This window comes from Clytia hemisphaerica, unplaced genomic scaffold (assembly GCF_902728285.1).
Source record: "Clytia hemisphaerica strain Z4C2 unplaced genomic scaffold, Clytia hemisphaerica genome assembly, whole genome shotgun sequence".
NCBI lineage: Eukaryota > Metazoa > Cnidaria > Hydrozoa > Leptothecata > Clytiidae > Clytia > Clytia hemisphaerica.
The window spans coordinates 14,377-42,144 of NW_027103256.1; the positions used below are offsets into that span (position 1 = coordinate 14,377).

A 27,768-nucleotide genomic window follows, 5' to 3' on the forward strand; every position below is an offset into this window, starting at 1 on the left:
ATCAGAATGATTTTCAATCTGCATTTCGAAATATCAATATGATACCGTTAGCATCTATTAGGTATATGATGAATTGAAATTTATAAATAATTGAAAAAAACGAGGCATTTCTTTATACCAAGTCTGTTAGAATGCCTCAATTCAAAAGGTCATTTGATCTGCTTAGGAATTGATTATGATATTTTGATTTATTCATGACTTCCAAGGCATTATACAGTCCATAGGTCCATAAAATCGATTCATTCATTTCTTGAAATGTAAAGGGATTAAATTCTTGATCGGCCGGTAAACTGTGCATTAAAAGGGAGAATCTGTAGGTGTGCTGTCCAGTCGGATTACGTATGACATTGTGCGAGAGTTTGTTAAGTTAAGACAGAAAGAAATATGGTATGCTATGATGGTCGTTTTGTAGCAGTAAAATTTCGTTTCATGTCGCTTTCCCGTCGCTTTAGAGCAGAGAAACTCCGGGGGGATACTAGGTTTGCGAGATGACGGGTATGCCTAGCCTGTTAGACGAAAACCGCTTTTTTATTGCGTTTTAAAACAGATAATAAATTTGGTGGGAAGGTACTGGTATGCGCTGTCCGACTTTTGGCGGTGGGGCCCTTGGAGGGTCTAAAACTGACCCTTCAGAGGTACTGAAATAAAGAAAAACCTGAATTTTCCTGAATTAAATCACCCTTTAGGGGACTATTTTGTTTTAAATTTAGGCTTTTGAGTGTCAATAAATGGGATTTTAGCTGATTTTACAATCCTTAAAGGGACTGGAATTAGATTTTGTGATTTTTACGACCCTAACTGGTATTTTGAAGATCGGAAAAAGGCACCCTTAAGGGCGGCACCTACCCGTACCCTCCTGTTGCCTAAGTGATCCCCCAGGAGAGAGACATGTATTGTGTATGATTGTCATTGGATTGATGGGGCTGACTGATGATGATCAAGCTCTGAAACTAGTTTTGACAAATTGATTGATTCTAAAAACATGTTTTGTTATCATCATTTACTGGAAATGGAGGTGTGTCTGAGTCTGTGTCAAGGATTTATCGATTTCATCATAAAATTTGTATATGGAAGTGATGATTATAAGTTAATAAGCTATTTTAAAATGGCCTCGCGTCGGTTGAGTAAAATCTATAGAGCATTGCTATGGAGGTGTGTTAGAGGGTTGATTTTCTTCCAAATATGAATCTTGTATTTTTGTTCTGTCATTGGCTGAAAGGGAAAAATAGTGACTTACCACTCAACTATTTCCCACCCTGAGAGGATATTGAGCAAACAGGGCCATTCTTAGACGATGCTATCGTCCGTTATAAGGGGTCAGTAAATGCGGGAAAATATATATGCACAGAGTCAGGGCGGTTTACGGGAAAAAAGTGGCGATAGAGTTTGTAACTGTAAACACCTCCGCCACTGCTTACTCTGCCCCGGGCTTACCACCGTTTTCAAATTCATACCGCCCTATAAACTATTCCCTTTTTTAGTGATCTTGCATAGACAATAGGATCGTCTAGGTCATTCTCTTCGTTGGCAAAAGATCGGAGAGAGAGCAACACCACACTTTCCAGTGTTCCTAACGGTTTGAGAGATACTCACGTTTTGGGTAAGACTTCAACTTCCCGGATTCGACTGCCACTTTTTTATTTTAGTAAAAAAGACCTGTAGTCCGGGTAGTTAAAAAATGAGATTCGGAAATTTTGGCGGTTTCTTAAGTAAACATAAGAATTTCCATACCTTTAGATAAAAATCTTTCCAATCTAATTTCGGTTATCCCAGGAAAAATAGGATAAGTTAAGATTTCTGGAAGAGTCAATGGAAATTTATTCAGGGAAACAAAATCTTATGCCAGACGACGCTTCACGATTCTCTAGACATACTATATAATGCCAAAACATAGTCAGCTTTAGTGGTCGTTTCCAGGGGGGGGGGTAGTTAGGCAAAAATGTGTGCTGGGTATGTGCGGACGGTAAGGGTCGGTTTTTCCACCTTTCAAAGTCTCTCTAAGGGTAGGAAAAATCAGAAAGTTTTAAATTAGTCTCTCTAAGGGTCGGAAAATTCACAATTTTTAGGAAATTTTTTTATTTCGAGAGAAAAAAACTGTTAAAAAATCTCTCTAAGGGTCAACTTTTCAGCAAAAATTAGTCTCTCTAAAGGTCGGTTTTTGGAGGTCCCGCCTGCACATACCCCTCATCCGCCAACCCTAGTACCCCCCGGGCGTCGTTTACAACCAGGACACAGGATTGTTAAAGAATGCGTGACTGAATTCCTTGCATTCTTAACACACACCTCTCGTCAAACCTCTTGGTACACCTTCAACATTGGTCCTAAAAAAGGATATTACATTATCTATGAAGCCTTATTATAAGAAACACTATTTCTTATCCAGCATCATGATAAAAGATATTGAAGGCTTATCAAGTGCTTATATGAAAATTGAAATTTATCTTGCAGTGTGATGATAAAAAACTTGTAATATGACAGCTTTGAGGCTTTGATGCTGTCTGGAATTTCGATAACTGTCCACCTTTAAATACCTTTGTCTTACTACTTTGCGTTAGGATGTTTTAAGCTCGTTTCTTTGTTTGAAGGCTAAAACATGTGACTGACTAGACTGTGTTTTTAAAGGAAACACGACTTAGAAAAGTCGAGTTTCCTTTAAATGACTGAGGAACAATTTGATCATCTATTTTTGTTTTCTGCTATGTTAATTAACGATTTCAACTTTATAGAAACAAAAGAAATTTGAGACATTAAAAAAAGCAATTAACTGATTTTGATATCAGATCAATTGCATCTAGAAAAGCTTTATCAAGATTATCAAAGGGTGATTTCTTAGTATTATTTGTGCATCGTGTTGTGTTGCATGTTCAAATTGGATATTTGTTGTCGTTTTGCTACAAATTTGAATTCGTTTTGGAAGGTTTTCGAAGTGAACCTGTATTACATACCCTTTGGTGAATAAAACATTATTGATGCCTCCGGTCAAAGATTTATCTTGTAAGTATTGGATTTGAATCTATCATTATCATTAAAGGGCCGAGATCATTCGGAAGGAGCGCTGGGAGCCTTTCTACTGGTTAAAGATGACCTTTCGCAATCAACCAATAGAATAGTTCTAATTCATTTCTAAACGGTCTAGCCTAGATATCCAGTTTGGTCTAGCCTAGATATCCAGGCTAAAAACTTTGTTTTTATTCAGATGTTTCTGGTTTACCGCCTGCAGCGCATGCGTGCTTTGTCGATTCGATTATTGCGTGAAGCTATAATTTTGTCGACCCTTGCGTTACAAGCATCTGCCAATAAAACCAGAAACATTAAAATAAGAAAGAACTTGCAGCTTGGAGATCCAGGCTGGGAAAGGGTCCAAAAGTTCTCTTTAATTTTATCCGCGATATTTTAAAGCCCTCTCAAGGTGAATTCACGCTCCGAAACGATTTTAAGCAAGCGATTTCTTTATAAATAGGAACGGTTACTTTATTCAAAATGACTGCACAATAATTTGTGAAGCTCAATACGTATTTAAACCGCTAACTATCTGCTTCTTCTTGGATTGGCCTAATCTTGGTGATTTTCGGTAATCAATTATGTAGCACTTGGTAAAGGCGATGTGAGAAGTTTAGATTCGAATGAGCTCTTTCGCAAACCACAGCCGCTTTGAAAAATCTCACCTTGTCAAGAGTTCTAGAGGAAAAAAACGGCGAATTGAAAAACCGGTTACGTTAGGAGATTAAAGAAAACGAGTTCGGTTTGATATTTAATTAAGTCGTATCATTAAATGTATTAATGTCAGTTTGCCATTGTGCTCTAAAGAGCTGTGATAGAAAGACGGTTGGTTTCTGCTGCTGAAAATTTTATATGATTGAAAAATATTAGGAGATTTTATTTTCAAAGGCTGCTGCTGCCTTTTGAGCAATTTGAATGATTCTTTGTTTAGTTAAAGTTAGTTATTGAGTTTAGTTAAAGTTAATACCTTTGAAATTCTACCTATCCCGGAGAAAAGCTGTACACACTGGTCTGTACGACATGATTGGGGAGTAATAAAGATATCTGTGTTTTCCGACGGAAAGAATATAAAGACGGTCCTCCTTATATGCAGAGACTCGGTCCTTATATATAGGGACGTCCTCCAATATAGGGGGACGAGATGGAGTTTTTACAAGCTCTTATTTGATTTGGTTGGTCGTTAACCAGTAATAAAACAATTTTGTTACTTTTTCTAAAGATCGCGTCATTTTTATTACTTCAAATGACCAATTATTAAAGTATCTTATAAAAACTCCACCTCATCTGAATATAGGGTATCGTGCCTCATTGCTGGAGCATATTACAGTGAGCTTATAAGAAGTAATTTCCAGTCCCCGTCGAGAAAAAAACCTAACTTTCTATAATAGAAAGAGAATCAGTTGTATTCTTACAGATAGTGTTCTTATAACTAACATAACAGTGTCCCGTTAAGATACAGTCTTGATTGAAACCCAGTTTAACATTGATAAATAAGTTATAAGGTTTTGAATAAGCGAGACATATGTTTTCTTTCAATGTTTTCCGCTTCTCTTTCTCGTGAATATGAACAACCAGCTTTTTAGATTAATTTTTTTAGTTTTTTTGATATATTTTTTTCGCGTGTAGTAGTTTTAAAAAAGGTACTGAAAACTTAAATTCTGCACTTTCTGTCGCTTATTTAAGATTTTTTGAAAAGACAATTTTCAAAAGTTTTCATTACTTGACGGAGAAAATTTTGGAATGGAGTGAAGGTTTCCATGGATTTTAGGCCATAAGTAACAAACAAGTCTCACAGAAAGTGTTGTTCCATAAATATTCTTTCAGACAAGACTGGTAAAGTTCCAATGATAAAATATTGTTAAATTCTGGATCTTTTGGCTAACAGATTATGATAGCATATTCAGGCGTCCTAAAAAGGAATTCTGAAGTTATTCTTCAATCATTTATTCTCAAATTTTAATTTAAGCTGCTCCCAGTGAGCCTGAATTGTTGGCCGAACTCCAAAAACAACAATTAGAAGATTCTCAAATCGAGACAACATCATCACCCAAAAAAGCCGTACCGCCACCTAAAGCACCCAAAAAGACTGAAAAAGAAAAACCAGTCCTCAACTCACCGCCCGTACGTAAGAACCGTAAATTATCCGCGATGACGGCTAACGGAGAAACCGAAGAGCCCATAAGCGTCACCTTTGAAGATATCACGGCAGCTGCTTTCCGTATCAAGAATGGAATACGTGTTACCCATGTACGGTAAGATATATTTTACGTTTACTTCGTATGTCTTATTACAGTGGAGTCTCCGTAGCTCGAACACTCACGGGAAATGTAAATTTATTCAAGTTAAGGAAGTTTCGAGTTATGGAATGATGTTTTAGGGCATTGTAAACTGAAGGGAATAGAAATCTTGTTCGAGTTAAGGAGACATTCGAGTTATAGAGGTTCGAATTATGTAGACTTCACTGTATTTGTAAAGCTGGAGTATATGGCGAAGGAAGGGTTATAAGCCAAATTATAATTGATATTTCTAAAGTTTTATGATCGCTTTGAAAGCTTGAAGTAAGTTTTTTTTACAAAACTGTTTCAGTTCTAAGAAGCTTGCTATGTCTCTATATTTGCTCCTAAAATATAATCTACCATTACAAGGATTTCCCTCTTTTCTTTCCATTTGAATCTACTTTTTCACCCCGAGTATTTGATTTGCGAAATAACAAACGAAAAATATTATAAAGTTTTGAGATTTTTCTCGTTCATTGAAGGGTCTTATAAGTTGTAATCGCCTCCGTTGTTCAAAAGCTCTACATGAAGCCTATTTCAAATGATTATGATTGTTATTAAATATTGAAGTAACTAAACTAAACTTTCTCTGTAGGAATTCCTCTCTCAGCCTGTTTGATGTTTTGATATTTTTTTCCTCGAGAGGAGTGGAAGGAGGTGTTCCACGTTTTATCGCTCGCTATTTTAGCTCTCTCTCTGATATTTCTTTTGACATTTCTTTTTTAGTAAGAACTCGTTTGGTTACCCCCTACTTTAAAATACAAATAACACCCATTATGAGAAAAGTGTCCCGTCTGAACTTCGTAAATCCATTGAGTTTAAAGCCCGAAGGGCTAGAGTAGAATCTCTAACCTTTCCAAGGCAAGAAAAAAGTGAAGTCACTTATTTCCAATCCAGAACGCGTCTACAACGCAATCTAATCATGACGACAGATTGTATCTAGTGGTTCCTTTGTTTCGAGGACTGCATTTTTTGAAATCTAGCGATAGATTTTAGTTTCAATCCGGCGTGTGTGTAAAAACCACGCGCAGGTGTTCTAGATGGAAAATAAGTGGTTTCATTTCCCACCCAGGAGTATCGAGTCCAGCCCTTCGGGCTTGGAAGTCAATGCATAAATCTCTGCATGTGGATGTATCTACCTTGCCTGAAGTGAATAAATCGCTAAAGAGGATTTTAAATAAAGTTGTATTCAAAGTCTTATTTTAAAAAACTTCGTTTAAAAACTCTTTCATTTCCATGATAAAAAGAATTTTAAGCTCTTAAACTATTAAGTTGGCTCAAGATGCTAAATATTTTGTGTGGCTCAAAGTTTTAAGCTATTAGCTCGTACTTTTGAACTAAGTTAAAGCTCCAGACTTACTGATAAACAATGTGTAAAGCCACTTGGATTTCCAAGTAACAAAATAGACTTTTTACCCTATTTAGAAGAAACCATGGAAGAAACAATGTGTCCCAAATTTAGTTTTACTGTCGAATAATAATTGCAATCTAGATCACTTCACCTGACAGTCACTTGACAAAATTAAAAATCAAAATTATGCGATAAAGTGGCTTGGAAGTGATAAGCATATATCCAATCTATGATTGTCCTCACGCAACGAAGGCGACCCAAAGGCTCTTTCTTCTATCCATCTATCTACCTGAAGGTGAGGGGGAAGCGTCAATCTTTCTCCCTGGATTGCTCCACTTACCTTTGATCCTTCTCAAAAGGCACCAAGTCCCGGGGGGGGGGCTTTGAAATCAGACCCTTACAGTGCAGAGAAAATTTTGCAAAGTTTGAGAAAATTTGGGCGGTAAATCGACCTTTACGGTGCATTTTCTTGAAAAAAATGTTCAGATTTTCCAAAAATGTTACACCCTTAAAGTGCATTTTTCTCCTTTTTGCTGATTTCGACCCTTACAGTGCATTTTGGGAAGCTCGGAAAATATACCCGCACGTATCGTAGGTCCATTCTCCTTGAGTGCCCCCCCCCGGTTATCAAGTACCATGTTGGTTATTTCTGGTATGATCAGGCCAAGGATTGAACTGGGACCCCATCCCCACTGGAAAATTTGGCAAAAATTTGGTTCCCTGGAATTTCAGCCCCGCTGGGAAATTGACTTTTATTTTATCCCCACTCGAAAATCAATGTCTAAAAATCGCACTTCAAAACCATCCCCACTGGATTTTTAAACCTTTGAACAATTAAAATTTCTATCCCCATTGGAATTTCAATAGGAATTTTTATCCCCACTGAAGACAAAAGTTCCACCGGGGCTGTGAGACAGGGGTGTTTTTAGGGAATTCTAGTCTCCTGTCAATGAAATCTATAATTGGACATGCAAAAAAAATTTGAAAGAACCTGAACTTTTAAGGTATATTGCAGATAGCACGTTGGGCTTTGGGCATTTACATTTCCTTCAACACTAATATACTTGTTTTTTTAGAAATCGCATCGTTTGTCGGAGATGCTTGGTATGGAAGTGTTTTTGAAACGAGATTACATGCAAATCACCGGAAGGTAGCTCATACATCTAAATCTAATGGAAATAATATGTGCTAATCACACTAAAATGAAACAAGATCTCCACCGATTCCTTATTCCCACAATATGGCTTTATCTCTTAAGTTTTCTAATTGATAGGTTTACCTTTTCGGCCCTTTTTACGCCGGTTTCTTTTACGTCGGCCCTTATTACGCCAAAGTCCAATTTTTTCCATCTTTAGCCCTGTCCTAATTTAATTCGGTCCCTTATGCCGACCCTTACAATGCCAGCGACGAAAAAAAAGCCCATAAGAAAGAGCCGGCGTAAAAAGGGCCGATAATCAAGTCATTCTAATTCGAATCTTTATACAAATTAAAAGCTCCTTAAAGGTCGAATTATACAACGTCATCTGCGAGTAACTTTAAAATTTCTTCTTGTCTCTTCTTTAGTTTTAAAGAAAGAGGAGCTCGAAATACATTAATGATGCTCTCAAAGGTAAATTCTTTTGCTGCCTGAATGAATCATTTCTACCTTCTCCCATAATACTCTATAGTGTACAGTGTGTCCGGAAAAAATTGGGACCAAACTTTTACAGTTCTAGAAGTCTCTATTTTTTTAACGATCATTGTTAACTGATCACTGTTCATTTAAAAGATATCAAATTCCAAAGCGTTTCCCTCTTTGTTGCCTTTGTTTTTCAAATGTACTTTGATACTTAAATATGTCGGGAAAATTCTGCTCCGCACTTTTTCCGGACACACTGATTTGTCGTATCTTATTACTAAACATTTTCATTGTGCACTTCCACTATAATTTAAAATCAGTGTTCGAAGCTCTTCCGTCTCAGTGAATTATATGAAGGGCTTTCTCGCCTCAAAATTCTGTACAATTCACCGAAATTTCTAAAATATGTGCTAAATCGCCATGAAAAATTCATTTTCGTCTCGGACAAAAAGTCTTGCTTTGACCACTGAATTCAATGTACCTGAATATTTTCTTCTATTTATAGGAACAAAAAGCTCGCGGTGTTATTGCTGCTTCGGCTGGCAACCATGCTATGGCGATGGCATATCACGGAAAAGAGCTCGGTATCCCGGTTACCGTGTGTATGCCCGTGAACGCACCAATCACGAAAGTCTCACGCTGTGAGAAACTAAAAGCACGTGTCTACAAGTACGGTGCTGATATCATTCAGGCTAAAGATTACGCTTTGGAAATCGCGGCTAAAGAAGGTTTAGCTTATATCAATGGGTAAGTGTTTGTGATTTTCCCAAAAAAAAAAAACTTTTTGCGCACCTGGCCTACAAAAAAACCAGTTGGTCAAAATGAACTTCAGGCGATCATACACATAACAATAACATACGTTGCACATCCGCCAAACGTATTCCAAAGGACGGTTTTAAACTGTAGCCAAAACCGGGAAATCGTGCTTTGAAATTATGAGACCCTGAGAATATCTTACTTTTAAAAAAATTTAATTAATAAGAAGTTTTCTCGGAAAGGGCGTGACTAATTTGAAAATTTTGTGACGTAGTTAATACTATGTTTGACTCGTCCACTCCTTCTATCATTCTAATATGTTTTAATATGTTTCCTAGTTACGATCACCCAGACATTCTGGCAGGTGCTGGAGCATGCGCATTAGAATGTATTGATCAAGTGGAAAACATCGATGCAGTGGTCATTCCTATTGGTGGTGGTGGTCTTATCGCTGGATGCTCTGTTGCTTTTAAATCACTCAATCCTAACATTGAAGTCATTGTAAGTAAATTGTGGTTGTATATTATGGGGGATGGGAAAGAACTTTCTTATTCCAAATTAAACAGGAATTCTGAGTATACAGAGAATTTTTAAAATGATATGTATTACTTTATTTAGCCTTTCACGATGTCGAAAAATTCACGGTATCTCAAATAGTTAAACATTGAGAATTTTTGAACGGAAATTGGCTTTTAGTAACAAATATTCTTAAATTCGGCATCTATAAAAGTTAAAACTTAAGAACTTTTTTCACGTGTACATGTTTTTTTTTAATAAGCATTGCACTTATAAGCATATCTAGGCACAGATATGGGGAAAATTAAGCATATGGCAAGCATTACTTGAGCCTACGAAAAATGTTTTTTCCTGATTTTGGCTTTTTTTGGCTGGAATTTTACGGATTTTCAGTATTTCCCTAAATTTAAGCTTAAGATTTCAGCCTTATTAAGCTTTCGACCTAAGCATCTCTGAGCCTCTTTTCGGATTTTTGTATGCTTATAAAAAAAAACATGTATAAATTTTCGCCGCTCTTTGCCTGGGATAGATAAAATTCCACTGGATAGACACTGTCACATATCATAGATGAGGTTTTGCGCCGTTTGTGAGGATTTGCAACTCCCCATTTTATTCATCTTTTTCTATCGTAGGGTGTGGAAAGCGTCCGCTGTGCCAGCTACAAAGCTGCTCTAGAAGCAGGAAAACCTGTCAAAATTGAAGTGGACCAATCCATGACTCTTGCTGATGGTACGTTTATGCTCTTGAAAAAATTATTTCAGTGTTTCTGATTCTTCGTCTCGGAGAGTCGTGTTATGATCTCAATCAAAGAGATTTCATAATTCCAAGGCGCAAACAAACACTGTAGTCTCACTGCACTAAAACACTGGTCTAGAGTGCTCACTGGTGAAATACTAAAATTTCACATCAAATCTGTTGATAATAATAAGACATGGTTTATCTTTCTACAGGTTTATGCGTACCAAAGATTGGCTCGAACGCTTTCGAAACAGCTCGTTCAAATGTTGATAAATGTGTCACAGTAGAGTAAGTCAAATTCAGAGTTTCCTTTAGACTGGAGTCGAGTTTAATACGTAATATAGTATAGGTTTTGTATGGATAATACGAAAATTGGAAGAGAATTTAGACCCTAAACTCAAGCTTAGAAACAACAATTAAAAAACCTAATGCTTTCATTTTCAGCGAAGCTTACATCGGTTTAGCAGTATTGCGTCTTGTCGAAGAAGAGAAATGCGTGGTAGAGGGAGCCGGTGCTACTGGGCTAGCTGCTGCTCTGGCTGGCAAGTTGGACCATTTGAAAGGAAAACGGTACAGCGTTTTTTATTACAAATTCTAATACAAGAGCACTGTTATAAGAATTTTTTTGTACACCTCTTTCTCACAGACCCGGTAGGATTTTTTTCAGACAGTGGGGATAAAAATAACGGACTGAAACTCGATGGAGATTGGTATTCCAATATTTCTTATACCTGGGGATTTCAATTCTTTTGTTTTCAAGTCAGAAAATTCAGCAGGGATGGAAAGAATAGCATAATGTTTTGCAGTGAAGATTAGTTTATTTGATTATTTTCAGTGGGGACAAAAATTGGAGAATAATTTTCGACCGGGGACGATTTTTCGGAAAATTTTTTCCAGTGAGGGTGTCTTTGTGATAAAACTCTACATTTTTCTATAAGAAAAGAAAACGAAGTGTGCGTTTGTCTCTCATGTTCGAGTAATGGAGGTACCAATTTACTACGCGCTTTATTTTATATAAACAATTTTGTAAGAACACGAGGTTAAAAATTGACCAAAACACTCAGAACGAATTAAGAAATTCTGAGCATCGGATTCCCGAAATGCTAAGAAAGTAACAAATTTTAAACCCATTTCAAGTTTTTAAGTAAATAAACTACGTGTATTAAGAACATCGTAAGAACATATAAGCCTTAAAATTTCAATAAAAATAAGAACAGCCCAGCCAGAGCCAAAATTTACTGGTTCTTATAAAAAAGCGTGTATTAAGTAACCTTTTAAAAAAACCTTTCCTACTTCTAGTGTTGTATTCACATTATGTGGTGGTAATATCGATTCCACAGTCCTTGGGCGTGTCATTGAGCGTGGTTTAGCTGCTGATGGGCGTATGTTGAGGTTCTCAGTTGTCATTTCTGACCGCCCTGGTGGCTTGGCTCATTTAACCAAAGTCCTTGCCGATACTGGAGCAAGGTGAGTTATCAGTTTTCATATTGGGTTTTTCCAGAAAAATAAACTGTCTTCACCCTGTTAAGGAGTTCCGTTTCTGTATTAAGGTTTAATATGTGGTGGAATTTCATAGGGATATACAAAAATCTGTCAAAATAACTGGAATTCCTTAGGAGTAACTTTCCAGAGGGGTTTGGACCTAAAATTGCCTGGAATTCCAGGGATACAGCATGTTCAGCTAATAGGGTTGGACCTCCTCACAGTTTTTTTCCTCGAAAAGTCCATTTACCTTAACTCAATTTAATCGTTAAAAGGTGGGGCCCAAAGTTTTAACAAAGCAATCCTCCTCTTTATGAAGTCTAAAGAGACTCTCAATCTTTGAGACCTTTCCTTACACTTATCATCGAAATCAAAAGATTGAAGAGGCTAAAGAGAGGGGCAAGAGAGGGGTGGTAAATTGAACCATGTTTTAGGCAACTGAATCATAACTTAATTTTCTTCTTTTTTTTCAGTGTCAAAGATATCCTTCATGAAAGAGCCTGGCTGAAAACTAGTATCTTCCAAGTCGAGGTGAGAAACTTGTGTTTGCTTCTGTCATCTCACTTTAATTTTTTTCGCAGGCTCAAATTTCGTGTTTTCATGGAATTTTATCTCGCAAGTACGCTTTATTTGGTTTACTCCCAGAAAAAAATTCTCTCAAAATTTTTAAAATTCTATACTCCGATTGAAAACGACTTAGAATATTCGATTTTTATCCTTTTTACAGTGACAAAAGCTACTAGTCCGTAACTGCGAACCCAGCCGTATTTTTTAAATTTCCCTTGCGAGTATTTCGAATTTTTATTAAATCTTGTGCTTAACTCCTTAAACTCCCACAATCGAAATTTTGGTCTCTCGGAAACGATATTTTCGGCTGCCGGTAGTTTTGATTGATGACCTAATTCAAAAATCTGACTGAAATCTGATGCAGAAAAGATTTTAAGGAGCTTTTAAGGAGCTTTCCAACGGTACCAAACATAAAGGGTTTAGCTATCACTAAAGCTGAGATAATTCGATTTAAAGTTTAAGCATTGAAAAATCTTTAAAATGCGATTTTTTAGCTTTTCGAGAACGTCAAAGAGTTAAACTAAAAATAATTTGATTCCCTTTTGCTATACATGTGTGTGACTGTTCGTTTAGAACAAAGTGGTGTGCGAAGTTCGTGACGCGGAACATGGTGCTCAACTGAAAAAAGTTTTAGAAGAAAACTTCGACCAAGTACGTTTCTACACTTACCATATCTAATTCGTTCAAAATGTTTGGTTGGTCACCAATAGTACTGTTGTATGAAGAAATTGACGAAGATTTGGTTAACGTAAACATTATTCAAAAGATCGCCAGATGGGTTCATTCAATATATGAATATTTTCTAGCGAAACTTTTATTGTCAGATTCCCACTGCACTGCTACTCTTGTTGGTCTTTTTGAGAAATCTCAGGACTACCAAATCAACGTGTCACTATCGCAAATATTATTGTTGTAGGTAAAGACCAGGCCATTTAATCGAAGTAAGATCTCTAATTGTTAGCGAGTGCTTGACTAAAGCATATGCCAGTTATTAATGTAGATAGGGCTCAACATCTTTTTTTGGATAAGGGTGATGTTACTGATAGTTACAATTTCTTACATGTGAATAAAGACTGGCCGTTCTCTCTTAAGTTCTTCCACACACAGTATTACCATTTAATTATTCTTATTTGAAAAAAGCTTGTAAATAGGATTTTATTTTTTGTTTTTGTTTCGATGAATTATGACATATTTACCCCCTGAAAATGTTTTTTTAATGACAATGCAATGGTTTGTAAAAAATAAAATTATTTTAAAAAATACATCAAGTAAAACTGAAAATATTTCACTAAATGTCATTTTCTTTACTCTTAACGACCCCTTCCCACAGACCCGGTAGGATATTTTCAGCCAGTAGGGGGTAAAAATAACGGACTGAAATATTAACAATAACAATATATGCAGCGAGGGTTTGTTTCTTTGATTATTTTCAGTGGGGACAAAAACTGGGGTATAATTTTCCACTGGGACGATATTTTGGCCAATTATTCCAAAGGGAAGGGGTCCCAGTGTGTCTGTGAGAAGGGGGTGTCACTCAAAAAACTTCCCTGTGTCCCTTTGTCTTATTGAAAACCTCTGTTCCCTTAAAAAAGCGGTCAGGGTATTAATCGATCAGATAATGTATCCTTTTCGGTCAAAAAAGCGGATCCTGGATTAAAAAGTTGTCAGCATTCATGTTTTTGTTGTAAAAATTTAATTGTAAAACGCTATAACTAAAGTATACATTAAATGTTCTAAAACGCCTTTAAAATATCTATTTACAAATTATCGATTTTATACCTTTCATCATATGTGGATTAGTTATGATATTCATGACATAATGTTTAACAACCCGGTTTTTGCTACAGTATGTGGCCCCCAAAACGGCGATCAAATTTGAAATTTCTCTCAAATCTAGAGGAAAAGAGATTTTACAAAAATGTTTGCTGCATGAAAACCTTTAACATCTTTACTTTATTTCCTGGAAGTTCTTTTTCAAAATTTTCAATTTCAACAATATTTTTCAATCGCTTAAAGATAGGTAGCTTTTTTCTAATGGCCCCCAAAACGGAAATTTGAAATTTTAGCGATTTCTCGAGATAGCTTTAAGATATGAATACAAAATTTTGACCATAGTTTTGAAATATGATTTAGAGGGTTTTGGGCATAAATTTATTTGATAAAATTTTTACAGTATACCCCTGGTTGTCAAAATGCAGGTTTGGGGCCCCCAAAACGGAGGTGTAGTTAAAATCAAATTATTAAGCCCAGTGGTAATAGGGGGAAAAACTATGAACATATTTGTGTTTTCCCTTAAGTTTACGATCCGATGGATGTAAAATTTATGATTTTTATGAAATATTTCAAGATTTTCGATATTGCAAAGTCCAAACTGAAAATTTAGAAATTTTCAAAATGACAATTTTGATTTAAAAATGTCTTAATCAACAATCATGGACAAAAGGTTGTAGACAAATGAAATTTCAGTGAAAAAATGATGAGAAATAGAGCAAAATGACTCTTCAATGTGTCTGAAAAAGGAGGGAAGTTAAGAAAAACACTTTCGAAGTCGTTGCATTGCTTTTGAATTGCTTTTGAGGGAACCACAAGCAAAAAAAGCCCTTGTGGTTTGCCCTTGTGGTTAGACTGCAGTGGGTGACTTTCTGAACAGCTTTGGATGGGTTTGGAAAGCACCCAGAACCTCTTGTGAACATGTTTTTGATCGATATTGAAGTATTTTGCAAATATTGCAGAAGTCTACAAACCTTTTGTCCATGATTGTCTGAGAATTCTGAGACTTAGTGCATTTTCCAGCTCAAATTTTTGGGAATATCAATAGTAGTTTCACATTGAAATCGTCTCTATTGTAGTTGAGGATCATTCCTGAGTCTCAAAATTTATTTTTGCTGATTCAGCATTTTCTATTGCTCCACATTTGAGTCTATTTGAGGGGGGGGGGTGTCGCAATACTTCTGAAAATGGCTGATTTTTTGATTTTTTTTGGTATAATTCCTGCTGTGATGGTCGAAATCATTAGAAATTTCTTCTGGTTGTTCTATTTGAGATACTTTGATGGAAAATTGCCACTTCAGAGAAGACCCCTGTTCAATTTTTTCTTAAAAATTCAGACTGTCTGAGAATTCTGAGACTTGGTGTATTTTCCAGCTCAAATTTTTGGGAATATCAATAGTAGTTTCATATTGAAATTGTCTCTATTGTAGTTGAGGATCATTCCTGAGTCTCAAAATTTATTTTTGCTGATTCAGCATTTTCTATTGCTCCACATTTGAGTCTATTGAGGGGGGGGGGTGTCGCAAACTTCTGAAATGGCTGATTTTTGATTTTTTTGGTATATTCCTGCTGTGATGGTCGAAATCATTAGAAATTACATCTGGTTGTTCTATTTGAGATACTTTGATGGAAAATTGCCACTTCAGAGAAGACCCCTGTTCAATTTTTCTTAAAAATTTAGACAATCTGACAAAAGGTTGTAGACAAATTGTCAGTGAAAATGATGAAAAATAAAATGACTCTTCAATGTGTCTGAAAAAGGAGGGAAGTTAAGAAAAACACTTTCGAAGTCGTTGCATTGCTTTTGAATTGCTTTTGAGGGAACCACAAGCAAAAAATCAGTGTTTTGATACTGGTGTAAGCCAGTTTATCAAGCCCTTGTGGTTTGCCCTTGTGGTTAGACTGCAGTGGGTGACTTTCTGAACAGCTTTGGATGGGTTTGGAAAGCACCCAGAACCTCTTGGGAACATGTTTTTGATCGATATTGAAGTATGTAAGTATTTTGCAAATATTGCAGAAGTCTACAAACCTTTTGTCCATGATTGAAGCTTTTGAAAACAAATCTCTTTTGAAAATAGTTCCATTCATGTATGGAATAAGCTGTGACAATTTTAGAAAAAATGCTTAACTGAAACTGAAAATATTAAGCTTTAAAGATATTGTTTTCCTATATTTTGCAAAAAAAAGACAGAATTTGCCGTTTTTGCTGATTCAGCGAAAATTTTTATATATAATGTTAATTTTTTGTTATAAACTATTAACTCAAGGTGATAGGAATAGAATTCCAAGATCTTTTGCTTTTTCTCATATTTAGAATTTTCGGTTTTGTCAATGCTGATTCTAGGGCTCCAAAATACTGGTTGACCTTCAAGATCTTTTACCCAGCCTCTAAAGTCACAGATGTATTTGTATTTTCTGAACGGCATTAGGTGTAGAAAGTTTCCTATACCCCGTTTTCATAACTTATTTTCAATACCCAAGGAGCTAGAGTGAGTTATATGCAATTTTTATCTAATTTTGGTGTTAAAATATTTCCTTTAGACGCAAATATGTTATTTTGAATCTGTCTCAAACCAGCAAAAACATGCTCATTTTTAAGTATAACCATCATTCTTTCAAGATAAACAAAAATCGTTTAATTCTGATAAATCTACAAGTCAGAATCTTCATTTTAATGAAAACCTCCGTTTTGGGGGCCGTCTCCGTTTTGGGGGCCATATACTGTATATAAAATTTTTTAAGATTTGCTACTACTGGCAAAACCGGTGTGTTTCCGTCTGAAAACATTACGTCATTAATGTATCATGAATCGAAGATTTTATCTCCCTTTCGGTATCACTGGTTTGAAATTACCTATGGAGAGAAAAAGAACGTTTAAAAAAAAAAGTTATCAGAGAAAAACCGTTTTTAAAAACTCCTGTCTCAGAGCACCGGCGGAACTTTTTCCCAAGTGAGATGAAAACTTCCCTATATGGATGACCATAGAAATTCTCAGTCCTCATCCAAGGAGAATCACTTATAAAATACTTTCTACATGTATAATTCAGATCGAGGGGTAAATCACTAAAAATTAGGTGTACGAGATTTTGATTTCTTTTTGATTTTTGATTTCTTTTTGATTTCTTTTTGATTTTTGATTTTTTTTTGATTTCTTTTTGATTTTTGATTTCTTTTTGATTTCCTTTTGATTTCTGATTTCTTTTTGATTTCTTTTTGATTTCTGATTTCTTTTTTATTTCTTTTTGATTTTTGATTTTTTTTTTGATTTTTTTTTTATTTTTGATTTTTTTTTTGATTTTAATTTTGATTTCTTTTTGATTTCTTTTTTATTTCTGATTTCTTTTTGATTTCTGATTTCTTTTTGATTTCTTTTTGATTTTTTTTTTTTTTTTTTTTTTTTTGATTTTTGATTTTTTTTTCATTTTTGATTTCTTTTTGATTTCTTTTTGATTTCTTTTTGATTTCTGATTTCTTTTTGATTTCTTTTTGATTTTTGATTTCTTTTTGATTTCTTTTTGATTTTTGATTTCTTTTTGATTTTTGATTTCTTTTTTCAAAAAGGTGTACGTGATTTTTTTCAGTGATTTACCCCTCGATTCAGATATTTCTGTAAATCGATCAAGTTTGATTTCTCGTTCGAGTTCAAATTAGCGAGACTCGACTGTATTACTATGAGATATATTGTCTGTTCCCCTTTTAAAAGGATATTGGCGAAAATCATGTTGAGAACAAAAGCAAACTTAAAGACATGAATTTACTGATGCAGATGATGACGTTCTTTCATGAGCGCTATCAGAATCATAAAAAATCGATCTAAGGGACTGGGTTCGAGTTTAGAAAATAAGGATCTTACCACATTCATAGAGACCATTCAACTGTCGAATATCGATTTGTGATAATGAATTTCTTTGACCGACTTTCTCTCTCTCGAGGAGCGGTAACTTCGGTTCGTAAGTCAATCGACCGTTCTTTGTAAATGCATCGAAAGGGTACATCATAACACTATTGAAGTCAAATGGCTAAAAAATGAAAAGTAAATCATGTTGTAACAGAAATAATACTGGATATATATTGGGTTGAAAATGAAAAGGATTTGATTTTGTTTATCCTGATGCTTTTAGCTGTCATATTTCAATTTAGCTCTCTCGGTAAAGGGAAACATAGTACACGTTTTTTTTTAATAAGGAACACGTTTATAAGGAACTGGAGGCTGAAAATGGTCCAAAAAATAAGGAATTGTTAAGGAACTGTTCATGCTGAAAATAAGAAAACAACTTTTAAGGAATCCAATTTTTGCGAATCCAAACTTAGCTCTCTTATTCAATGAAAATCCAAGGCCCCTTGGATATCAAATTAGAGAGCTTCAAATCTCTTTGATTTGTCTTTTTTACCAGAAACTCTATGAATATAATTATTCGAACAGTAAAGAAAAGCGATCACGAAATTGATTAAACAATGTTTGTGTGTGTTGGTGTTGCTATCAGTTACACGGAGGCTTAATAGACAGAAAATATTTCTATTCAAAAATTTTGTGAAACTTACCGTAGTCAAATAGGTCTTGAATTTATGAAAATTGAACGTCATTCCTGAATAAAAAATGGATAATCAATATGAAACTTCAATTAGGAATAAATGGTAAACTCCTGAATCTCTGTAAAGTGACAGAGCCAAGAATTCTCAACCATGGCTTCGAGATCCATGAACCATTATACAGATACCCCACAGTGAACGTTTTTTATAAGAACATCAAAACATTTTGAAGTTTGCGGATCTTCTTAAAAAGCCTAAAAATGTTCTTAAAATGTTCTTATTTTCACCAATTTGTAAATATATTTGTGCGATTTCCTAAAAAGATAAATGCTAAGAGTATAAAGTTCATAAAATGTTCTTAACTTTGGCCATCGAGGCGTTATGTTCTTATAAAAAAACGTGTATAGTGATTTTAAAACTAGGCCAACCTTTTTGTATGTTTTTATGGTGTATTTTGATATATTTATCACGATCACCACGTTGCATTTCATGATAGAATCCCATCGAGTGCATCATCTCGTGGAGAACGATACCTAAAATAATTTAATAGTAAAATCCTATGAAATAGATAAAATAGGTTAATATTCCTCCTTATAGGCTGGAGTCGTTTATAATGCGTGTAATACAGTAGTTTAGGCGTTATATGATAATACGATGACAGTTGCGGGATTTGTCCCCTACATTACTTTTCGCTTTATTTCTTTCTACTATATCTGAATTAGTTGTCTAGCTTGCTAGATTATACTCCTTGTATCATTCGGATGTCGGTCACTTACCGCTATCACTGTAATCAATACATGCGTTGTGTAGTTTGATGTAATTAATGCGCCATTTTGATTTGCCAACTGTCCCAGAACAACTATAGAAAAACAGGAAATTTTGGAAAGTTTTGTACAACAAAAATCCTAACTTAACAACCCTGTATCACGGACCCATTTGTATTCAACAAAGCCTTCTTATTTAAGGTCGGGGCAAACCAGTCCACTATTTCATCCAACATCAGAAAAAAGGCATATGTTGGATGAAATTTTGGATCGGTTTGCTCAGGCCTTTATCACAAAAGTCCTTTTCAAATTAAGATTAAAAAATGGGATAATTTTTGATAAAATTTGAACTTAAGTCAGTCATTTATTGGTGTGTCTCTGAGTGAAGACTTCCGATAGATTTCATCAAATCAAATAGCGGTTTTCTACTTGTTGAAGATGAAGATGAAAAATTAAAGAAAAATTTAACTTTTTTTAAAGTTGTCCTGATCTTCATTTTTATAGTAAAAATATTCAATGTTAGAGGGTTATCACTGTAAAATAATTGTCAAAAAAATGTATCCAGGGAAAAAATACAGCCTAAAAATACTGTCTGATTGGCTACGAAATGGGTTTAGATTATTTTTTTGCTTATTTTAAAGCGAACGATTGGTAACCTTTTAGGCTTTATCTTTCGAGTGAGTTAATATATTTGAATATAACCAGAAATGTTGTCAAGGAATTGAAAAATTACTCTTGCAAGAACGGAATTTACAGCACAGTTCGTCATTAAGTTTCTTTTTTCTGCAATCATCATCTTCATTTTCCGACTCCTTTCCAGTTTTTTTCTACTTGATATTATTCCACACCTATTTATCTTTCCAACAAACACAAAACCGATTTCATTCGAATTATTACGAAAGTTACAGGCTTTTAGTCCCCGCTGCAGATATGTTGAGATTGCGATTTATTTAAAATGAGTGGCATAATAATTATTTTGAATAGCATTCAGAACTGAAGAAAAAAGGCTCTATTTTGCTTTTTTTTGAGGTTTTTAGCAGTCATTGAGCGATTAAATTTGAGCCGTATTATTTGAGAAAATAATTATTATTTGACCAAATAATTTCGAAAACTTTCAAAAATCAAAATGAAAATGAAGGAGAAAAAGATACAAAAAACTCCATTGATGGTATAGATGCTGTTACTCTGGATGCAACCCTTTTTCACATTTCGGCATCAGAGGTTTCTTTTCATAATTTTCAACTTCAAAACTTTTTCGTAAAAATTATAGTAGTGCTTTGAATTATACTTTCAAAGTTCAAAATATATAAATGAGAATTAAATAGAGATTGGAAAAAGAAGCAAGAAAAATTAGTGCACACTTGAAACGAACATAGTTTAAAAACATGCACCTATTTATGATTATAATGTGAAAGACAAATACGGACAAATACATTCAAGATTGATTTTTTGACTAAAATGATGTATTTTTTAACTTAACAAAACAAAAATTATCCAATAAAATAATTAGAACACATTCAAGTTTATAACAACATCTTTGCCTTTGTTATTTTGTGAGGTTTTGGTTTGTTTGGCGTCGTAGGGCGGTCCTGTATAATCAGTGAAAGGATATTTGACGTCTCCACCTTGGACGAACGACTTGGGTCCTTGGGCGTCTCCACCTTGGACGAACGACTTGGGTCCTTGGGCGTCTCCACCTTGGACGAACGACTTGGGTCCTTGGGCGTCACCACCTTGGACGAACGACTTGGGTCCTTGGGCGTCACCACCTTGGCGAACGACTTGGGTCCTTGGGCGTCACCACTTGGACGAACTTGGGTCCTTGGGCGTCTCCCCTTGGACGAACGACTTGGGTCCTTGGCGTCTCCACCTTGGACGAACGACTTGGGTCCTTGGGCGTCTCCACCTTGGACGAACGACTTGGGTCCTTGGGCGTCTCCACCTTGGACGAACGACGGGTCCTTGGGTCTCCACCTTGGACGAACGACTTGGGTCCTTGGGCGTCTCCACCTTGGACGAACGACTTGGGTCCTTGGGCGTCTCCACCTTGGACGAACGACTTGGGTCCTTGGGCGTCTCCACCTTGGACGAACGACTTGGGTCCTTGGGCGTCACCACCTTGGATGAACGACTTGGGTCCTTGGGCGTCACCACCTTGGACGAACGACTTGGGTCCTTGGGCGTCTCCACCTTGGACGAACGACTTGGGTCCTTGGGCGTCTCCACCTTGGACGAAACGACTTGGGTCCTTGGGCGTCTCCACCTTGGACGAACGACTTGGGTCCTTGGGCGTCTCCACCTTGGACGAACGACTTGGGTCCTTGGGCGTCACCACCTTGGACGAACGATTTGGGTCCTTGAGCGTCACCACCTTGGACGAACGACTTGGGTCCTTGGGCACCTCGTTTCAAAACATCCTTGAGGAGGTCAACTGAAAAGAAAAGAGACACAGATTAGGATAAGGAATACCCAACAGTAATCGTAGAAAGCTTTGATAGACACTTGCAAACAAAAGTAATAAATTCTATAGATGACATATAAGGGTTTGCAAAGGAATTTTGACCTTTTTGCTAAATTATCTCAATATTCGAGAGTCAAGAGGTGAAAACCTTAAAGATGGTCAAACAAAACAATTATTTAATAAACTTTGCAAGTCACTTACTTAATTCTTTATCGCTGATGGATCTTGTTTCCATCATGGAGATGTTGACCAAAAGTAACAAAATTGTTGTGGCGAAAGCCTTCATCTTTAAACTGTTCCAAGTTTTCTAACAAGCACGTTGTGTCTTTGAATTGTGATTGTCCATATTTTGTTTTTCTACTCTTTTTATAGTTGATCTTAACAATCCACTGCTCTCTTGGGAAAGCAATATAATATTGAACTATTCCCATGAGACAGTCAAGAAGACAAAAGATAGATAATTCCCGGTACAAATGGAACGTATTCCATGAATTCTCAAGTGATGTAATTAAATATTCATTTGACCATAAATCAAATTTCATAATTCCCTCAGGAGCTTAATTGAACCAGACTTAATGGAAACACATAAAAAGGGTAGAAATTTCTTGTGCATCATACCAGCTCACTTCTAGTGAAGGACATTGAAAATAAATACTGTGAGAGTTTGCAAGAATATTGCATGATGAATATTTTCACAGTCGTAGCTTTGTGTGCTGTTTTCGGTGAGTGTTGAGTTTCATTCTCGTTTCATTATCAGTAATGATTGTTTATCTATATGTTTGAATCAGCTTGAGTTTTTGACTAATTTCTATAAATCGCCTTCTTCAAACTCTTTAGTTTTGCAACATGTAAGAGTAAATTTAAGAAGTTCGAGTTTGAACGCTGTGTTCTGTTTCAGACTGGACCACTAGTTCAATCAAAAACACCCCTTTGTCACAGACCCGGTTGAGCCCCCGTCCGCTTGGAAATCGACTTTCATTTTATCCTTATTTGAAATTCAATGTTGAAAAATTTCACTCCAAATCCATCCCTACTGGATTATATAAGCTTGGAACACTACAACTTCTACCCAATTGTGATTTTAATATTTTTATCCCCGCTGTGTAAAAAGGTTTGACCACCAGGGCTATGAAAAGGGGTATGAAATGTATTAAATGTTGAATTATTTTGTAGGATTTTTGAATACAAACTTTTGTCCTAACATTCTTATCTTTCAAATTATAGTGTGTTGTCAATCGAAGACTATCGATCATTACGAGAATGACGTCTTTCAAAATCCGACAGACGAAAACGACGATTTTTATCAAGATTTGCAAGATGTCGAAGACTCTATTCTTAACGAACTAGATCTCGATAGCCAAGGTGTAGGACACTTGATTTACAATGGAGACGAGAGTGTATCACCGACAAAACGGATTTCGACTTCGACCACTCTGGCTGAAACGACTCCAATCGACAATTTTCCGACAACTACTACCGAGAACATCCCGAAAACTACCGACAGTGTCCCTACAACCTCCACTGACATCAATATGATTGTCTCGACCACTGAACCTAAAGCAACCACCGAAAACATTCCACAAACAACCCGCGAGCCCGATCAAACAAGTGAGATAATTCAATCAAGCTCAACCGAGGAGATCCCTGCAACAACTTCAGAAAACACTCAAATGACTGACAATGTTGAGACAACTGAAGATGTAGTTACCATGGCAACCGACATCTTCACCGAAGAACCACGCACGACAAAAGAAACATTCACAACAAAGCCAACACGTGAAACGACCACCAAAGGAAAAATCAGAAAATCCAAAATTCTAACCATCATTCGAAGTGAGTTATTTTTATACGATAAATTCGAATTTCCCACTATAAATTTTGAGGCAGAAATCACAGCCCGAACCAGTCCTTTTTTTATACATCAGTTTATAAAGAAACAGTCTCCTGTCCATTGTTATTCCAGTCGATTTTATGAGCTCTATTTTGTAAATTGTAAATCCGGGAACTCTGCTAATGTTATGAGATGTAGCCTAAATCATCATTAACTTTCAATATTCAATATCTTATACTCCAATTTTGTTTTTTTTACAGAATTGATTGTGAAGGTGAAAGCGATGGAGGAAAGACAACGCGCATTGGGTAGAATCGTCATACAACTCAACGCTAGACTCGTTCGATTGGTGTTGAAAAAGAAAATGAAGAAAATCTCGATCTAAAATATTCCCCTCTTGTAAATTTCGGAGCTTCATTTGTTAACTTAAAATTTTCGGTTCTATTTATTCAATACATATTTTCAGGTAAGTACTATACACTGTGTTATTTGATAAATCCTCGAATCCTTTTTTATCAAAAATAAAACTTTGGCGTAATTTTAACCTGATGTTTTGTTGATTTTCTATCTGATTTTTACAAAATTCGCGTTAAAGTTGGCTTGGCAGTGCGGCCGGAAATAAAGCAAAACAAATTCTATGGCAACTCCCTTAAAGGGAGATAGGTTTTCAGGCTTCTTAAAGTGTCATGTAGGGGTCGTAATGAAATAAAGTTTAACAAATTCACTGTAAAGGTGTAAAAAGTGGCAAAACGCGAAAATTTGAAGTGATAAGACCATTTTCGCCTTTAAGTGGACATAAATTTCCAAGAAAATGCACCGTAAGTGTCTAAATGTACTGGTATTTGAGTAATTTTTTTTTGCGATATACGAAACTGATTTTAAAGGCCTGAGTTTTGAGCCACACATATGGTAGATCTCATATCTGATAGTCCCCCCCCCCGGATACAAGCGAAAATCCTTGTCGCTAATGAAAATTAGCGGATTTGGGATTAGGGATCGTTTCGAGTGTATTACAATAGAAATCTCTTAGGAATTCCTCGAGGTAATTCTATTATAATACCCTCGAAACAATTCCACAATGAATCGCTTTATAAGAAAAATCAAAAAATTTAATAAGGTCTATTGCAGCATAGAATTATTGCATCAAAAACTACAGCCTCTAATAGTTAAAGTACATTTCAAATTAGCTGGTAATAAATTTTCAATTGCGTATTACTTTTAATAGATTTCGACATAGATAGCGATTTTATACTTTTTGGAAAGGTAATCCGGAATGGACTATTATGCGTATAAAACTTTTCTAAAATTTTCAAACACGAAGGTGAAAAATGAAAATGAAAAAAATCAGCTTTTTATCTAGCAATGCTATAAACACCATTTTTGGACGTGAGAAACTTAAATTTTTGCCCATGTCAGCTGTGAAATTCTTTTTCGAAAAAAAACAATCCAGTCGAAAGATATTGGACACGAAAGGAGGCTAGGTAGGCTAGCGTATATCTTACCCAGGTCCTGGTTGAAACTTTACAAAATGTTTATGTTTCTTTTTGTTTCTTTTGATCCAAACATTCCTTCCTTTGTTACAATGTAAATAACTGTTCATTTTACGGATCGCTCTCTTCAGTTTTTGACGTCTGAACCATGAAACTATGATAAAAATTCGATCAAAATTAATAACAGAAGCGAAGTCTCTATAATCCGAATCCACACGTGGTGTGGGTCCAGCTAAAGAAATTTCGAGTAAGGTTTGTGAGGCCTTTCTTAACTAAAGGGACGAGAAAACTTGTTCGAGTTTAGAATAAAATAGAGTTTCGAGTTAAAAAGACTCTATTGTATTTTGTTTTACAATAAAATTAATTTATCAATGCAAATCACACCCAATAGAACGCACTGATATTTCATCTCCATTAATGATCTAGACTAAACTTTAATCTCCACAGTAAAAATCGAAATTTGAAATTAGTACCATGTCTTCCCATAGACATTTATTTTCAATTCCCCATTTTAATAGTCTATACAATAGACAGCTCCAGGCTTTTAGGCCTTACTCTTGGTCTATAGGCACTTGTATAGGCCGCCACTAGTAACCCCCAACGGGTATTGCTTATCAATAGGTTTAAGAATAATAGACAACTTTCACCAAAGATGTTTATCAATACAGATTTCAAATAAAAGAATGTTAAAACACAGCTGATTGGCTTAGGTTTCGAAACTCTCTATTGCTTCATTAAAACATCAGTGCGCATGCGATTTATCCGGAGAATTTCAATATTCAAAACAAGAGCAGTGCTCATATCCCGAAGAGTAGGAGTTTTACGCTCGAAACGAAGGAAGATATGACGTAGCCTATCATTTTCCTAACTTACATTTTTTACTAATTTCGTACGGTATATACAATCGTCCTCTCCGTTTCTTCCACAAACGAATTCCAACTTTAATGTCACGTGTCTTTCCATTGGTCACGTGTTCAAACTTCTCCTCGTCATCTTTGAAACCTATCACAAAAAGCAGATTTATAGTATGTAGTGTACCAAAGCACCTATCTACCATTGATTTCAAAGCCTGATAGGCTAGACCCGCAACTCCTGGATGGGAAATGAACATTGAGTTTAAAGCCCGAAGGGCTAGAGTTCAATCTCTAACCTTTCTCAGGCAAGAAAAAGTGAAGCCTTAAAAAATGCGCCGCATTTTTAACGACAGATTGAATCTAGCAATTCCTTTGTTTACGATTGATATTTTTTTCGAAATTTAGCGGTAAATTTTAGTTTCAATCTGTCATTTGTGTAAAAACTAGGCGGGCCGCTCAAGACCGCGCAACTTTGGTAGGATTTGTTGGCTTCAAATCCTACCAAGGAGATTGACTTCTAGCCCTTCGGGCTTATTATTCTTCATTGGAAATGAAGTCACTTATTCCCCATCCAAAACGCGTGACCGGCATGTTTTTCACACAAACGCCAGATTGAAAGTAAAACCTATTGCTAGAAAACAGCCGCTTAAAAACAAAGAAAGGGTTTGATTCAATCCGTCATTTGTAATTCTTTCTTGCTTGAGAAAATTCAAGTTTCATCTATTTACTTATAATGGTATAAGGACATTGGGGTTAGTTCACCTGGGCCAAAATACACGTGAACCGAAAGGCAAATTCTAGACATTTGCGAATGATGTCCGTCATTCACCCAAGCAAACTCCAAGTCGAATGGGACTTTTCGCAAGTTGAAAAAATAAAAGCAACTGTTACAAACCCTGGTTACATTCTCGAATAAAAAACTATCCGAAAGTGCGTTAAAATTTTTTCATACCTAAATCTTTGTTTATATCAGCTTCATTGATTTGACGACCTGGATGAGGTGAGATGTGTACGCGCTGTGTTCCTTCAAAGAAAAGAATACACGCGCACGTAATACAGAAATTAACTTCACTAACAGGGTCAGCCTCATAAGGCTTCCAAGACCAAAATATTAAGACAAGTTAAGAACATTTTAAGGCTTCGCGGACTCTGAAACACTAAATTTCATAGGATATCACACTATTTTTTAAATTTAGGAGGTATTTTTATCTTTTCACCCTTTTCATTATAGTTTCATGAATTTCAAAAGGGTTATGTGATGAAGATAATCAAAGATAGACCTTTTCATAAATTACGTCACGAGCATCACTTGCCTCGTTTTGAAATTATTGCCATGGTGATTAACTCCCAGCGGATTTTATTACAACTGTTCTCTATTCATAAAAAAATCATTTAATGTCTCACGGGATATATTCACCATGGAAATTGTTTGAATACGAGGCAAGCGATGTTCGTGACGTAATTTATGAACTATTCCTCTTAGGAACACACCATTCTCAAAAGGTTGTGATGTAGCGAGATAAACATCCACAAACGGTTGGCATTTAACGATTCCACAAAAAGTACAACTGACCAAGCACAAAACAAACCAGCTGTTGCCATGGAGACCCATATTTTACATTTTCATTGTAGATGTTTTTCATAAGAACAACTATATAAAAACATAAGGCTTCGATGGCTAAAATATCAAGAACAAGTTAAGAACAAAACTAAGGCATTGCTGACTCTAAAACACCTGATGTCTTAGGAAAATGGTCAAAAATA

General features: G+C 35.7%; 4 protein-coding genes across 5 annotated transcripts; 2 read left to right on the forward strand and 2 right to left on the reverse strand.

The window, feature by feature from the left end:
• The first annotated feature begins 356 nt into the window (after positions 1–356).
• Positions 357–24,130, forward strand: LOC136798755 (uncharacterized). Of its 2 annotated transcripts, XM_067055432.1 has the most exons (4): positions 357–361; positions 22,493–22,551; positions 23,054–23,662; positions 23,921–24,130. In XM_067055432.1, the coding sequence occupies exons 2-4, from the start codon at positions 22,509–22,511 to the stop codon at positions 24,043–24,045; spliced, it is 777 nt and encodes a 258-aa protein (XP_066911533.1). In that variant the 5' UTR covers positions 357–361; positions 22,493–22,508; the 3' UTR covers positions 24,046–24,130. The 2 variants fall into 2 exon arrangements, with proteins under 2 accessions (XP_066911533.1, XP_066911527.1); XM_067055426.1 differs by lacking the exon at positions 357–361 and having other exon boundaries at positions 22,437–22,551.
• Positions 2,723–13,585, forward strand: LOC136798779 (L-threonine ammonia-lyase-like). The gene is made up of 13 exons (XM_067055449.1): positions 2,723–2,994; positions 4,967–5,238; positions 7,036–7,050; positions 7,704–7,777; positions 8,191–8,236; positions 8,751–8,992; positions 9,340–9,502; positions 10,150–10,246; positions 10,468–10,543; positions 10,700–10,825; positions 11,555–11,722; positions 12,211–12,268; positions 12,878–13,585. Exons 1-13 carry the CDS (start codon positions 2,970–2,972, stop codon positions 12,980–12,982), a joined length of 1,467 nt encoding a protein of 488 aa, XP_066911550.1. The 5' UTR covers positions 2,723–2,969; the 3' UTR covers positions 12,983–13,585.
• LOC136798744 (hatching enzyme 1.2-like) lies at positions 16,268–27,768 on the reverse strand. Its single transcript, XM_067055415.1, has 9 exons — positions 27,496–27,768; positions 26,957–27,028; positions 26,024–26,152; positions 25,163–25,304; positions 19,381–19,463; positions 19,033–19,137; positions 18,617–18,660; positions 17,928–18,093; positions 16,268–16,927 (listed from the first exon to the last, which is right to left on the reverse strand). The coding sequence occupies exons 1-9, from the start codon at positions 27,614–27,616 to the stop codon at positions 16,893–16,895; spliced, it is 897 nt and encodes a 298-aa protein (XP_066911516.1). The 5' UTR covers positions 27,617–27,768; the 3' UTR covers positions 16,268–16,892.
• On the reverse strand, positions 21,236–22,171 carry LOC136798770 (uncharacterized). The gene is made up of 2 exons (XM_067055442.1): positions 22,031–22,171; positions 21,236–21,799 (listed from the first exon to the last, which is right to left on the reverse strand). Exons 1-2 carry the CDS (start codon positions 22,113–22,115, stop codon positions 21,516–21,518), a joined length of 369 nt encoding a protein of 122 aa, XP_066911543.1. The 5' UTR covers positions 22,116–22,171; the 3' UTR covers positions 21,236–21,515.